The 13001-nt window shown below is 41.0% G+C and overlaps 1 protein-coding gene across 2 annotated transcripts; it reads right to left on the bottom strand.

The window, feature by feature from the left end:
- Nucleotides 1-273: 273 nt before the first annotated feature.
- tomm34 (translocase of outer mitochondrial membrane 34) lies at nt 274-11285 on the bottom strand. 2 transcript variants are annotated; one of them, XM_049581052.1, is made up of 8 exons: nt 11127-11285; nt 9615-9764; nt 8680-8779; nt 8085-8237; nt 6497-6669; nt 5999-6146; nt 4066-4192; nt 274-1933 (listed from the first exon to the last, which is right to left on the bottom strand). In XM_049581052.1, the coding sequence occupies exons 2-8, from the start codon at nt 9742-9744 to the stop codon at nt 1832-1834; spliced, it is 933 nt and encodes a 310-aa protein (XP_049437009.1). In that variant the 5' UTR covers nt 9745-9764; nt 11127-11285; the 3' UTR covers nt 274-1831. The 2 variants fall into 2 exon arrangements, with proteins under 2 accessions (XP_049437009.1, XP_049437000.1); XM_049581043.1 differs by having other exon boundaries at nt 11009-11273.
- Between the last annotated feature and the right edge of the window lie 1716 nt (nt 11286-13001).

The following is a 13001-nucleotide window of genomic DNA, read 5'->3' as shown; positions in this document are numbered from 1 at the left end:
ATAATTGCACAATTATTTTAGTGGGCGGAGTAACTGATAATGAGAACAATCTTTAGTTGCAGCTCTAGTACAATCCATCCCATATGACGTGAACACGGCATGAACATCAGTCCACTGAGAAAAAGACACACATTCACACGTATGCAAAAGCCTCAGAAAACCAAATATAGGATAAATAAGTTAACTACCTGAGTGTAGAACAATGGTCGTTAACTTGTCAATGAAATACAGAATAAACCTTTACGATCACCAAAGTTTGGATGGGCGGGTTGGTTGGATTTTGATGTGAGGGAGAAATGGACTTTAATATTCATAACTAGGTTTTCTTTAGTGTATGATCACCTGAAAATAATAATCACTGTGTTTTTACCTTCGAATAAGCTGTTTATGTTTCGTTATGTTCGTCTATGGAGTCCGCCATGTTCTGCAGCAGACCAGAACAGACAAACAGTGGCTCAAGATGTTTTCTTGTTTTCACATCGGCCACCATAGTTCTCCCACACGCTTGGCACACGGTAGACGTTTCAGTTGGTTGCAATCTGCAGCTTCACCACTAGATACCGCTACATCCTACACTAGGGACCAGGTGCATTAATGATGTGTGTGCATAAAAACCATGTGTACGCCTTTTGCCACACACAAACTGATATTCATGAAATGTGGGTACCTCACGCGTCCTTCAGACCTGGTGTACACACAGTTTAAGCTTTGATGCGATAAGGAGCAGATTAACTATAAGCTGAGAGGCTGTTATCACTGTTTTTAGGTTGTTTGCCAGTTCCACTGATTGTGTTATTTTCACTGCACGACATTCTGTAAAATATCATTTGAAGATGTTTGTTTTATGCGCTAGTTAAATTATATCTTTGGATTGTCAGACAAAACTAGCAACTTGAAAATGTCATCTTGAGTTTCCAGAATATGATTATTGGCAATAACAAACGATTACCTTGACTGCAACGAGAACCTGAGCTGCTAAATATGACGTAAACCATGGGACGATGTAAACGTCTCAACAGGTAAAATGTTTTCTTTATAAACTTTATTTATATAGCACCTTTTGTGCAAAATGACAATACAAGGTGCTCAACAAGACAGTACTAACAGAAGAAATAATTCTGTACTTGTATTAGGCCTTTATCAATTTATTTTCCTAACCCTGACTGTATCACAATACATTTTGATCAATATATACCATGACAGATTGCTATATCACCCACTCCTATTTGAAACCTAATGAGTTGCAACTAATTACCTCATCTTTTTTATTCCGTTCTAATGTCAGAACATTTTTAAGCCATAAACTTGTCAGTGGAGCTGGATCACATGACCTAATGTCATGTGATAGCAGAACAAGCTTGTCATGTTAACACATCTAGGTTTCGGAGCTCGACATGATGGCTGATTACCTGCTGAAGTTTAACAAATGACGACGGTAAAGGTTCATTCTCAGCTAGAACTATGATGCGTGTCAGTAATTTCACCTCTTATAAATAAACATAAATACTAAGTGACTTGAACTGGTAAAATACAAACATGGCCAAGGCGCCTCAGTTCTCATAAACCGGAGCTGCGTTTTCCAGAAGCGTCTCGAGACCAAGCTCACGTTTGTCCCAGCGACAGTAAGCAGATCAAACACATGTCCGGTGTGGATGAAGCTTTTGGGAAACACAGGTCAAGTGTTTGACTTAAAGCGGCTGAATCGTGTCACTGCTCGGCTGTTTTTGTTTAAATTTTCTTATAAAAGCATCAGTGATTCGTCGTCCTCTCCTTTCTGTACGCAATGCAGTGACAGATCCTTACCGCTGCCTCCAGAGTCCCTGATGTGTCGTCATTTCTTCTTCTGCACCTCCTGCAGCAGCTTCAGGGCGGCAGAGTTCTTTGGTTCCACTTTGAGCAGGCTGTTCAGATCGTCCTCACAGGCTTTGATGTTCTGCAGGACGTACAAAGAGGACTTAGATTTAAAAACAAAACGAGGTTGAGGAGAGCGCTGACACTGAAATGAAACAGTACATTTTCAGGGTGATTTCAGAGATGTAGGTGTCTCCACTGTTTTTAAACTACGTGTGCACGATAGGGTATTTAGAAATCTGACAGTGTGATTTTCAGTAGCATCAAAACTACAGACGCTCATCTTTCTTTTTAGCTAATATTAAGATGCCTTATTGAGGCATTGTATTGTAGTGCAAAACATGGGCCACCAGAGGTCAGTGTCTACTGGTGGGACAGACAGCTGACATGTCTCGTCTATCGTTTTTTCCAACCTGCTCATAAAACAGGTTGCATTCCCTTACAAACCGCACACCCCGCCATCTAGTGCCTGGTCTAACCTGTGCTTCAGCAGTAGGGATTTGGCTTCACTCGCTTTCTGCAGCTGCTGCTCCTCTAATCTGAGCCGATCAGCTCTAAGTGATCCAACCCAAAACTGATCGACTGATAAGACTTTGCATCCCGTTACACAGTCGACAAACTGAACAAACTGCTGCTGAGGAAAAAAAAAACCCTTCCAATTTCCACGCACACTGCGCTCACGGACCCGCAAAAAGGTTTAAAGTCTTAGATTGTACTGTTACAGTAAAGTCACGTACTGTTAGAATAAAGATAAATAAAGCATTGTTATGATCAAGTTAAATATTGTCATAGCCAAATAAATCAAAGCGAAACATCTGACGCTTTTATTCCGAAGCCCCCTGTTCGCCTCGGGCCAGAAGTGTTGATGTTTTTGCTGAGTTGTCATCAACCAGAGCTGCGTTTACCAGAAGCGTCTCGAGACCAAGCTCACGTTTGTCCCAGCGACAGTAAACAGATCAAACTTGTATCTGGTGTGGATGAAGCTTGTGGGAAACACAAGTCAAGTGTTTGACTTAAAGTGGCTGAATCATGTCACTGCATCAGTGATTCGTTGATGTTTTTGCCGTGAACTTGAAGCTTCCTTTTAACAGTTAAGCCCACTTCAGACCAAAGATTTAGAACTTTGCAGCGGTGTGAACTGGCCGGTCTGAGCTCGACTCAAGCCGGTTGATGGTGTCTCCTGCAACTCAGCTGGTCAAATTGCCGGCGGCTGGTTTTAGAACATAAGGCTTGTCATCTATTTCAACAGCTAATCAGCTTGTAGTGAAGTCTGCTCGTCAACTCAACATGGCTCCAAACGCTTGCTGCAGCAGGTGCTCCGTCCCTGCCAAGCCCTGTTTCTCCTCACTGTGTGCCGGTGTTGGACAGTAAGTCGCTGCTGCTGCTGCTCGCTATTAAAGTTAAGCTGTCACACTGTTAAACACGAGTGACTGTGAGCTGAAAACAACCTAACAGCTCTCCAGTTCATATGTTATAGTATTTACAACTCACATTAGTGCTCCATGATTGCAAAACACTGCTATACAGTCGTGGCCTGGAGCCCGGCAGATACAAAAACACACTCGATAGGGGGGGTGTTCGTGACTCGTCATGTTTGTGAGTCTCCTTCTGTCTGTGAGATAGGGAGAGAGCCATAGGACAGAGCAAGACAACGGAAACACCAAAGCAGGTCTCATGTTGGTGGCCTAAAAACAAAAAAATGGTGTGACTACTAATATTAAATGTTCTCAAAAACGTTATTTTGGACATCTTGCGTGGAACAAGCCGTGATACATCGCGTATAATCGACATATCAACCACTGCTACTTTGTCCTGATCCAGATAACATACCCAGGTACATGTTCAGCCACCTGTGTCTACTGACAGTCGCACTAATGTTACCTTTATGCTGGTTTATGTTTACTCAGCTCGTCATGGCTTTTTTTTCCCCAGACGTTTTTCACACAACTCAAACCTCCAAAACAATCGACAGTTGCAACTGTAGGGAGCAGCGAGAGCCGAGCTAACCGTGTCCTCTGTGTGTGTGTGTGTGTTGAATACTGATGAGGAGAGGCCGCCAGGGGAAACATCAGCAATTATCAAGGCAGGAAATGCTTTTATTTTGTCACCCGCCCTGAAATCCTCCAGAGAGAGAGGCTTTTAAAAACGAACGTCTGATTACTCTCTTGTGGGAATCGGGGGCTGTAGCGCAGTGATGAAGATTCACGCTCTCACCTTGAGCTCTTTGTGAGCCTGAGCCCTCCTGTAGAGAGCCTTGACGTTGCTGCTGTCAATCATCAGGGCCTCGTCACAGTCTCTGACAGCGTCTTTGTACTGCTTCACTGACAGGTAACACAGCGCCCTGATAAGACACACACACAAATAAATACAATTGAATCAAACATCAGAGAGCTCATATGCTACTTGTGTGTTTTAACCCAGAAAGTCACTTAATTTTGTGTATTGCCTCTGGGATGCTTTTAATCTGCACTGATTCTTTACATAATAGTAATACCTTCTGATCAGATTAGACTCACATATTGATGAATAAAGGTTGTATTTGCTTATCATAATTATTACACTGGGTTACAGTGACATATTCCCCTCCAGTTTTGTCTTTTTTAGGGGGGGCAGGGGATTTTTGGGGAAAGATAGTGAGTCAGCAGTGGTTCACATCAACTGGGAACCTGAAGATTAATTTGAGATGCAGCTCAGCTCTGTGTGTCAAGTATTTCTAGTCATAAATCTAAATAAACACTGTGTTTCTGTCAGGCGCCTATTCAAACTTTTAGAGTGTACTGGTTTTTAACATATTATGATGGAGGTATATGACGGCCATTCCCATGCTTAATTATGTCTCCTACGTTGTGGCAGCAATTTTTGCATTGATGCCATTTGCTACACGGCTTAGGTTTAAATTTAAGCATTTTTTACCACTTGAGAACAATTAAAATGATCGAAAAATCCCTCCAAAACACCACAGGAAGATACCAAGCCCGTGAGGAACACCGTAGAAAAATCCATGCTGTGATTTGACATCAAACACTTTTGAGATTTGGAGATTACCGTAAGAGTGGCATTTTTCTGTGACACTTTCAAGCACTTCTGTTCTGGAAACAGCTGAGAACCCTCTAACTGTCAAAATACCTATGAAAGCCATCCGTCCTCTGAATGTCTGAGGTCTCTAGTTTGTGATTGTAAAGTTTCATGAGGCTGTGATCATCCTAGAGGTCACGAGAGGTCATTTTCCACAGTGATGTCAAATTGAAAGACATGACTCACTACAGTGAAATGGTTACAAGGAGAGGTAACATCATCACATATGGATAAAATCGGGCTCAATGACTTTACAAAAGTCTCAATTTAAATTTCAATAATGTTTATGGACCCGATCATGCAAAAATATTCAAATACAATAGGTTAATTTGATGAAGCCTAGTGCAAGTTCAATCAGGAAGACTTTCTTTATGCTATATTCATTCACATTTCTCTCCCTATCCCATTTCCCACCGCTTCCTCAAATCAGCTGACTTTAAATCTGTTCTCCTCTCTGCTCCCGTCAGCTGTCATTTCAGGACGAAATTTCATGCTCTCCTCCACCCCATTCACCTCCAGTCACCTAATCCAGAGCCCAGGACGAGCTCATCAAAAGCCCACTCCTCTTTACATCCACATCCTCAGCTCCCTCTTCATCTCATCACCACCACCAGTGTCTAGACTTCATATCTAGTACGTCTACTATCTACTACCACCCTCCTGGAAAAGATGACATCACGACGGGGACTAAACACCAAAGCCTTTTCACATTTCTCATACATATGTGCACATGTAAATAAATATTCTTTTCTTTCAGAACGAGTCTCTCCCGATTGAAACACATGTTCTGCATGGGAAAAGCTGAATAGAACTACCACAAAGTGGGCATGTCTGTTAAGGGGAGACTTGTGGTCACCCACTGACCCCATTTTCATTTAGATATCTTGAGGTGAGAGGTCAAGGGAGCCCTATAAAAATAGCTAAGCCAGTTTCTCACTTGCCAAAATTTAAAAGGAAATAAAGAAGAAAATAGATTTAAAATTCTGAAAGACGGTGATGTTGGCAGAGCATGCCAGCGTCAGCTAGTGGAGTGGAAAAGGTTAAAGGGATAGAATAAGAAGATGTGACTTACCGGTTGGTGTAGGTTGTGATCTCAGTGGGGTTGAGTTTGAGGCTCTGGGTGTACTTCTCTATGGCCTTCTTGTGCTCTCCTTTCTTCACCAGGGCGTTGCCTTCCTCTTTCAGGGTTTGGCCTTTCTTCATGTCTTTTTCACTGGGAGCTGACGAGAGTGGAAAATATGACGGGAGGGCCAGAGATGAAGAAAAGAAAAAGATCTGAGTCAACCTTTAAGATTCTGACAATACTCCTGACTCTGACGACATACACAGAAGAAACTGTTACTGGTGGAAATCAGGTACTGTGTTAACATGCAGCTGCTTAGTAATCAGATTCTTTGACATCTCCAAATTGATCCTATATTAAGTGATGTCACTTTCAAACTGGTTATTATCAAATACATTTGCTGACACAAATTAGGTCCTTTTATCTTAATGAAAATCACTCATCCAGTTAGTTATGATTTTACTTACTCGAGTAGAAATCAAAACAGGAAACATAAAATCTTCTTACCAGATTTGTTTGTTTGTCTGGTGCCGTTCTGTTTTGGTGTAGGGTTTGGTGGTGCAGCGTTGCCTGCAGCTCGTTGGACCAGTTTCTCTCTAACAGACAGAGGAACAGTGGGGATGGGAGGAAGCTTTTCTCTCCACGACAGACCGTCTGCCTCTGTGAGCGCCTTTGTCATCCTGAGACACAATCATAGGGAGAAAACAGATCTAGAGTTTAACACCCTGTGCGGTCCTTTATGGGCACTGAAAGATGTCAGAAGAGACAAAACATCCTGTGCGCTTTCACAATCAGAAATTATAGTCTGAAGGATAATTATTGCCATCGTGTTATAGTCAAATATAATTCTAGTCAGCTCATTAAAACTCCAAGAACAGTTTGCCAACAGCTGGACAGAAACAACCAGAAATACAGATTTGCTAATTGAGTAACACTCAAAAATCTGACTTTTTTGAATCATCAGTTTTCATTCGATGCTCCTAAAATTGTGACAAGCTATCGCTAAGTTTTAGAGTCCCTGTCTGAGAATAATTAATATTGATTAATAGTGATGCAAATTGAAATCGTTTTTGGCGGGGGGGTTTGAACCCCAGGGTGGGGAAGCCCTTCTGTGCGGAGTCTGCATGTTCTCCCTGTGTCAGTGTCAGGTACTCCAGCTTCCTCCCACAGTCCAAAGACATGCAGGTTAATTGGTGACTCTAAATTGTCTGTAGGTGTGAATGTGAGTGTCAATGGTTGTCTGTCTCTATGTGTCAGCCCTGTGATAGTCTGGTGAGCTGTCCAAGGTGAACCCTGCCTCTCGCCCAATGTCAGCTGGGATAGGCTCCAGCCTCCGCGTGACCCCTAACAGGATAAGCGATTATGGAAAATGAATGAATGATCGATAGATGGATCGATCTATATATATTCACCATTCGAATACTGATTTGGACATCAATTACCCTGGCAACAACTGGAGCTTCTCTGTTATTAGGGCTGGCCCTTGAAAGTGACAGATTCAAATCGTCAGTCAGAGACCCCCTGAAGTTGACTGCGAGTGCTTCAAGTCGAGTAGTCGTTTTGTTGTTGTTGTTTTCTCCTAGTCAGTGTGCTGCGCTGTGTACTTCTGAGGACACTTTGCTCCCTAGGCTTTGCAGCGAAGTGAGAACTCTTGACTTTCACCTTTCATCTTGTTTGCTAAAAAAGGCTAAATCAATGTGACTAACAATGACCAGAGCCAAGATCAACCTGTGTAGTCCCTCCACTATGAAAGTGGAAAGTGGTGCGTTAATCTATTTCGGTAACAGAACTCTTCTTCTGCTCTTTGATTACTTCTGGTAGTTTTTCCGTATGACAATTCTGACCAGTTAGAGAGCAGTTTCCTCTTTGGTCTGCTTGTAAATAACGCCATGTGAACGCAGGACAAACTTGAGATGATATGCAACATTGTGAAAAACTAGTCCCTCACTGAGACCAGAGCAAACAAACTTTTAGTATAAAAAATATACAGTTTAAAAGTGGGACAAATACCCGACATGGATGAATTCAAACATCTCTCTCTATCTTTTCTTATAAATTCCCCAGAGTGGATAAATCCAGTCTACAACCAAGGTACCTGTTGGTGCCATCGTGAGCGGCTGCTATGTTGCAGTCGATCTGCAGAGCAGTCTTATAGTCTACATAGGCCGGCCTGTAACGCTCCAGAGCCTCGTAGGCAGCAGCACGACGCAGCAGGGACTTCACATTGAACGGGTACAACTCCAGAGACCTGAGAAAAAATGTGTTCAGTTCACAAGTTAGACACTTACAAAGAGCAAAACAGCAGAACAGGCTTATTTTCCATTTGTAACAAGGTCAAGTGTCAAAACTGAAAGTACATCCGTACTACAACATAAGGGCTGTTGGCATGAAGGTTAATATCTTCATAATACTTAAAAACTTAAAGGTTGGGGTCTTTAACAAGTTTACTTATGAAACAAATGTGAGCCACATTAGAAAATTATGTGTCAAGAACAAACATCCTGTTTTAGTTACACCACACAACAGTGCGGTGTAACTAAAACAAAGTGATATCTGAACGACGAACAAACAAAAATTACAAGAATTAAAACACCTGCAAAGAATCACAGACTACAGATGACAGTGTAAAATTGTAATAAAAAAGATATATAAAAGATAAGTGGTTAAAAATAAAAGATAAAAACACTTACGTGTTGCAGTCTTTCACACACTCTGCACAGTTGCCGTCTTTCAGGTAGCTGGCTGCACGGTTTGAGTACAAAATGCCCAAATCTTCTGGATTCTTTTTATCTTAAGAGAGAAATAAGATGGTTTAAAAGAAGCACTTCACCTGAGTGGTCATTTAGCCTGAGTCAAACACCCTTTAGCTCGGTCCTTTTAGAGGATACATAAAGAGAAAGATGAGAAAAGGCCAACTAATAAGACAGACTGTCGCAATAATAAGAGAGAGAATAAAACACTGATTAAAGGATCAGTGTCCATGTAGTCAAGCGTGTCATTTGTCACTGTGTAGTATTTAACCATTGGGAAATATTCAAGACCTCATGTACAGAGCCTCTGACCTAACACAAATACTTACAAAAATAAAAATACTACAAAAAATATAAATGTTTCAACACAAAATATGGATATCCTGGACTTTGTAATGTGTATATATTCATATTTATGGCTGTAGAGCTCCATCATGGACCTGCGCTTGTCCACCAGCTCCTTGGAGGCCTTGGACTGGCTCAGACGATGCTTCTGCTCAAAGATCTTTCAGTATTTCTAAATATCCTTCTTGATCTGGTCTGTGCTGAGCAGGGTGAGAGGTCTGGGTCTCCAGAGCAGCTGACAGATAGTGTCCTTGTTGTTCTTCTGAAAAAGACATTTCCTTTCTGGAAGACCTCTGTGCCATGTGCTATTTTCTATTTTATCTTTTTAGATAAATGTATCATCTACTACTGACTGAATTTTCATTGTAGACTACTTGTGTAATTTAAAAGCGCTCCTTGGGTCCCCGACCTCACCTGCACATTCTCTAACTCCTTCTCTATATAGAGTATTTGTGCTGAATCTATAATTTGTTCTTTTTATGTGTGCAAATAAATAAACAATAAACAGGTCATATTTAAGCAACACTTACTGGACTTCTCCAGCTCTTTGATGGCCTGGCTGTAATAATTGGTGGCCTCTCCATACTGGCCCGCCTTGAAACTATCGTTCCCAGTTTGTTTCAACTCCGTCCAGGACTTGGACTTGTGTTTGTGAGGCATCTCGTCTTTTTGAGGCTTATCTGAAAAGATGAAACACTGGTTACCATCTGCACATGAAAACAATCTGTGTCAAATAATCACAGAGTCAAACGGCTCTGTTAAAACATTTTAATAGGTATATAGGCTTAACATTCTTTCAATTGGAGAATCTAAGAATTTCTTTAGGCCTATAAAATTGATAAATAAAAAATAACTGTTAATCATTTACATATAACTTTTTGGTCAAAGCCACAGGGAGTTACTGGACAGGGGCTACAGACCCACATGTGGCTCCGGAGCCACAGGTTGCCTACCCCTGGCTTTTCTGTTACTACCAGGCCACAGGTTTTCACTCACATAACTTCAGCTGTGACAAATGTTGTGTGTCAATCAAATGCAGTGTGTGCTCCTGAGCTCCACACCTGCTCACTCAGATTTAACTGCTCCGCATCACAATTTAAATAATAACTGCATCTCAACATAGATATAAGACAAGAAATGGTGGTTAAAACATGTTAAAATATGCAGCTATCATTACACACTTTGCTTCCACTTAGTGGCCGGAATATTAGGTACCCCTGGTTAAAGCTTGTATGTTCTGGTTTAGAGAGGTTTAATTTCACTTTTATGATAAATCTGAAGGCTTTTGTGCTGCTATTTAATTGTACTGCTCCTGAGAGGTGTTTCTAATATCTACTACTCTCCTTAATATAAAACAGTTTCAACAAAAATTAAATTCATTAAGGTAAAATGTAGTTCAGGGCTGTTGTGTTGACCTGGTTTTAGCCAGCTGGACACAATACATTGTGAGTACAAAATAGAGACTTTATGTTTGCTAATGATGTCCACATATATAATTTACCTGCGTTTGTCTTAAAATCAATTTAACACAGTTTAACTATCCATAACGTTACCGTTCCGGTATGCTAACTTATTCAAGATACACGTTAGCTTAAACTGCCAGTAGTTGTTGTTGTTTTATCCGGGTAGCTTCAATTATCGTTAGCTCTTTACGACCGTTTGTGTCAAAAATAACACTAAAAGTTGGCTTTAAATGAAGACACACATGGACGTAATGTTTCTGAGTTGTCTTTTGTTTAAATTAGCCGTTACTTCCACTCTTTTCTAGCTTAACTGCTAAGTTCTAGCTCGCTAGCTTACCCATGCTAACTTGCATTCGTACGCTGTTTAAATAAAGCTAACCTAGCAAGCTAACCTAGCAAGCTAACTTAGCACACTCATACAGCTAGCTGTGCTAACGGTAGGAGGCTCTCACGCTTCTTACCGGCTGCCGGTTCTGAGAGAAAGCAAAGCAGCGAGTAACGTTAGTCCTCTTCACGACACTAACCGACTACCGGCACCTGAAACTATCTGTACCCGCAGTGTACGGTGTTAATACTGACATTACTCTGTGTACTTGCTCCCTCCAGGTGGGTCGGACCGGTCCTCTGCCTGTGTTTAAAGTGGAGAAGGTGCAGCGGAGAAGTTGCCAGTAACTTGTGGTAACTTCTCTTTGCTTATTGAGGCCAGAGGAAGAGGAGGAGGAGGAGGAAGGGCTGAGGGGGGCGTCACTACTGTATCGCTTTCGCTTCGGTTTTCAAGCTGCGTTCAAAGTCATGTGGAAGCTGTAGGATTTGCGAGAACGTACTTCGCCCTCTGCTGGTCAAAATGGATATAACACCTGTTGAGAGAGTCAAATGTGCAAGGACGTAGTCTCAGGGGCACACATGGCACATTGAGGAGCCCGATTGGCACCTGGAGATATGCGCCTGTTTGAATTTGAATTTTATTAGCACACAGTATTTGATTAAAAACAAGTATATAGACATACACATGGCAGGCATTGTGTGGGAGAGGTAAGAAACACGAAGGAGCTTATGGTGAAAACCTCCTCTCTAGAATTTCAATTCTCTTCTGATATGAAAAGTATTTCTCTCCCAAACATGAGAATCTAACAGAAAACACAAGTAGTTATAATAAATCATAAATGAAACAAACACATAACCCATACACTGTTCAAAGAACTCATGTTAAATCAAAAATGGTAAGAGTTTTTAATATACGCCCTCAGAAAGGCAACATCATTTTGTTTTGTAAAATAGCACCAATCTATAACAAAATGATGTGCTTATTTTACATAAACTATAAAAAACTATAATTTAACTGTGAATAAACTTTAGTTAAACTAATGATTTACCATTTTCTTTTGTAGTTTTTGTCATATACAGATATGTAATGTAATCTCGTCCTGTATCAAGTCTCATGTAATGAGACAATACAGTTTACAGCAGCTAGTTTAGGTGCAAAATCTCTCCCAACTGACAAGCTGTGCACATCTGCAAGTGGATATAAGATAAAGCAACAGTAAGACACACTGTAGATAAAATATACAGTATGTATACCTAAAACTGTGTGTGTGTGTGTGTGTGTGTGTGTGTGTGTGTGTGTGCTTCATGACTAGTACCTAGCATGCACTGGGGCCCATGGCAGCTACCTTACGCCACAGCAACAGTGGCGTAAGGTAGCTGCTGTATCATATTGTCTTGTTACATGATCAAATAGAGACTTGACTTTCAACAACATTACCATACATGTTACCCAGCAATCATCACTGCATACTTGTACATGACAAAAATATAAAAAAACAAATTATTAATTTACTTTATCTGTTTTTTTAATATGTATATAAAGTTTATTGAGAGTTTATAGTTTCAGTAGAATAAGCATTAGATGTTGTTATAGATTACTGCTGACTATTCTACCCACAAAAAGAAAAGAAAATTATTATTTTGACCATCTGAATCATTTGCAGGCCCCAGTTCAGCTGCAAGGAAGACACAGTCGAGACAGAGTTGCACAAAATATTTCCCCAAATTTAAAAACAAGCGTCCTGAATTCGACCTCATAACCCACATAAACAAATTAACAATCCTGTTGGGAGAATATTGGGCGTTCAGAACCAGCCCTGCTGCACTCTGCATCTGCACCTTTTACACCTTTTTTATGTCCTGTTGAAATGCTGTCATTATTTGTGGGCAGGTGTGGAGGTGTTTCTGTGTCCATACAGGCTACAGCTCTCTAGCTGACAAGCCGAAGTCAGATAGTTTTTTTTAACCACCTTCTTTCTTCACCAAACAACCAATAAAGAAACATCCAGACTGTCATTATTTTACGCTGGGCTACAGCAGCCTTATAATAGGTTTTTACCCAGTGATGTTTCTATACTTTTGGATCTCAGACACGCTGAAGAGGCCTCTTTGATCCATGTTTGTAAGCAG

The sequence above is a fragment of the Epinephelus fuscoguttatus genome, linkage group LG1, assembly GCF_011397635.1.
Source record: "Epinephelus fuscoguttatus linkage group LG1, E.fuscoguttatus.final_Chr_v1".
NCBI lineage: Eukaryota > Metazoa > Chordata > Actinopteri > Perciformes > Serranidae > Epinephelus > Epinephelus fuscoguttatus.
Note: the sequence above shows the minus strand (reverse complement) of the source record. Positions and strands in the feature narration are given on the sequence as shown.